This window comes from Terrapene carolina, unplaced genomic scaffold, assembly GCF_002925995.2.
Source record: "Terrapene carolina triunguis isolate 2854851 unplaced genomic scaffold, T_m_triunguis-2.0 Scaffold24085, whole genome shotgun sequence".
NCBI lineage: Eukaryota > Metazoa > Chordata > Testudines > Emydidae > Terrapene > Terrapene triunguis.
This window is the reverse complement of record NW_020688436.1, coordinates 1-1,278: the sequence shown is the minus strand read 5'-3', so window position 1 is coordinate 1,278 and position 1,278 is coordinate 1. Positions and strand designations below refer to the sequence as shown.

General features: G+C 77.6%; 1 protein-coding gene across 1 annotated transcript; it reads left to right on the top strand.

Annotated features, from left to right (window-relative positions):
- Nucleotides 1–309: 309 nt before the first annotated feature.
- Nucleotides 310–1,273, top strand: LOC112123668 (the record flags this gene model as incomplete). The annotated part of the gene is made up of 1 exon (XM_026662190.2): nt 310–1,273. A coding segment is annotated over one exon (964 nt), but the record flags the coding sequence as incomplete, so codon positions are not given.
- Between the last annotated feature and the right edge of the window lie 5 nt (nt 1,274–1,278).

Sequence of the window (1,278 nt, the reverse complement as noted above, 5' to 3'; positions counted from 1 at the left end):
CCTGCCTGCCAGGGGAGAGCGCCCCCCACCCAGCCCCCCAGCACTCGGGCCTGGCTGCCAGGGGAGACCGCCCCCTGCCCAGCCCCTCGCCCGCCCCCCAGCGCCGGCCCTGCCTGCCAGGGGAGAGCGCCTCCTGCCCTGCCCCTCGCCCGCCCCCCAGCGCCGGCCCTGCCTGCCAGGGGAGAGCGCCCCCCACCCAGCCCCCCAGCACTCGGGCCTGGCTGCCAGGGGAGAGCGCTCCCTGCCCTGCCCCTCGCCTGCCCCCCAGCGCCGGCCCTGCCTGCCAGACCGGGGCCCCTGTCTCCCCAGGTGCGAGGGTCAGCCCCTACCCCAGAGATCTCCCAATCGCACTGACAAAGGCTGGCTCGGGCCCCGCTTCTCACAGGTGGGGAAACTGAGGCACAGCTGGGCCACCATCGCCCCCCCACCCCGGAGCTTCAGGGGGATCCTGCCTCTCCAGCCCTCATCCTTCCCTTCCCCGCTGCAGGTCCCGGAGCTGCCGGTCCCCCCCACGTCCCCGGAGACGGAGCTGCCTGCCAGGGAGCTCCCGGTGCCCTTGGCTGAGTCCCCTGGGGGCGGCCGTGGGCCCGAGGCCGGCTCTCTGGGGCCGGGGGCCTCGTTCTCGGAGGCTGGCCTGGCAGAGCAGGCTGGGCTCTGGCGGGCGGAGGAGGAGGCCGTGGACTCGGAGCTGGAGCAGCTGTATCTCTCCCACCTCAGCCGGCTGCGGGCGGAGGAGCTGGGGGGCGCCGGGGGGCGGCCGGGGGGCACGGAGGCGGCCGGCTCCCCCCCGGCCTGGCTGCCTGCCCTGCGCCTGAGCGTGTTGAGCGACCGGGACCTGGTGGTCGGCTGGGCCGGGCCGGAGCGGGCGCTGAACAGCTCCCTGGCCCAGGAGATCACCCTGCGCTACGCCAGCCCGGCCGCCCGGCTCACCCCGCCTGCCTGCCCGGGGCGGGACAGCCCCCCAGCGCTGCTGGAGGCCGGGCTCCGGGGAGCCGGCCCGGGCGGGGCCCTGCGGCTCCTGGCGCCGGCTGCTGTGGTGGTGCCGGCACGGACAGCTGCCCCGGCGGGGCGGGGCCGGGGGGGCTGGGGAGGGCCGGGGGTGCCCTGGGAGGGGGCGCCCGGCTGCCCCACGCGGCTGGGACAGGCCCTGACCCGTTCCCTGTTCGTTCTGGGCCTCGTGGTCGTCCTGCCCGTGGTCCTCAGCGGCTGCCTGCCGGCCGCGGCCGTCACCCTGTATGTGGTTCTCACGTGGCGCCAGCCCCCCCTGCTCTAGCCCCC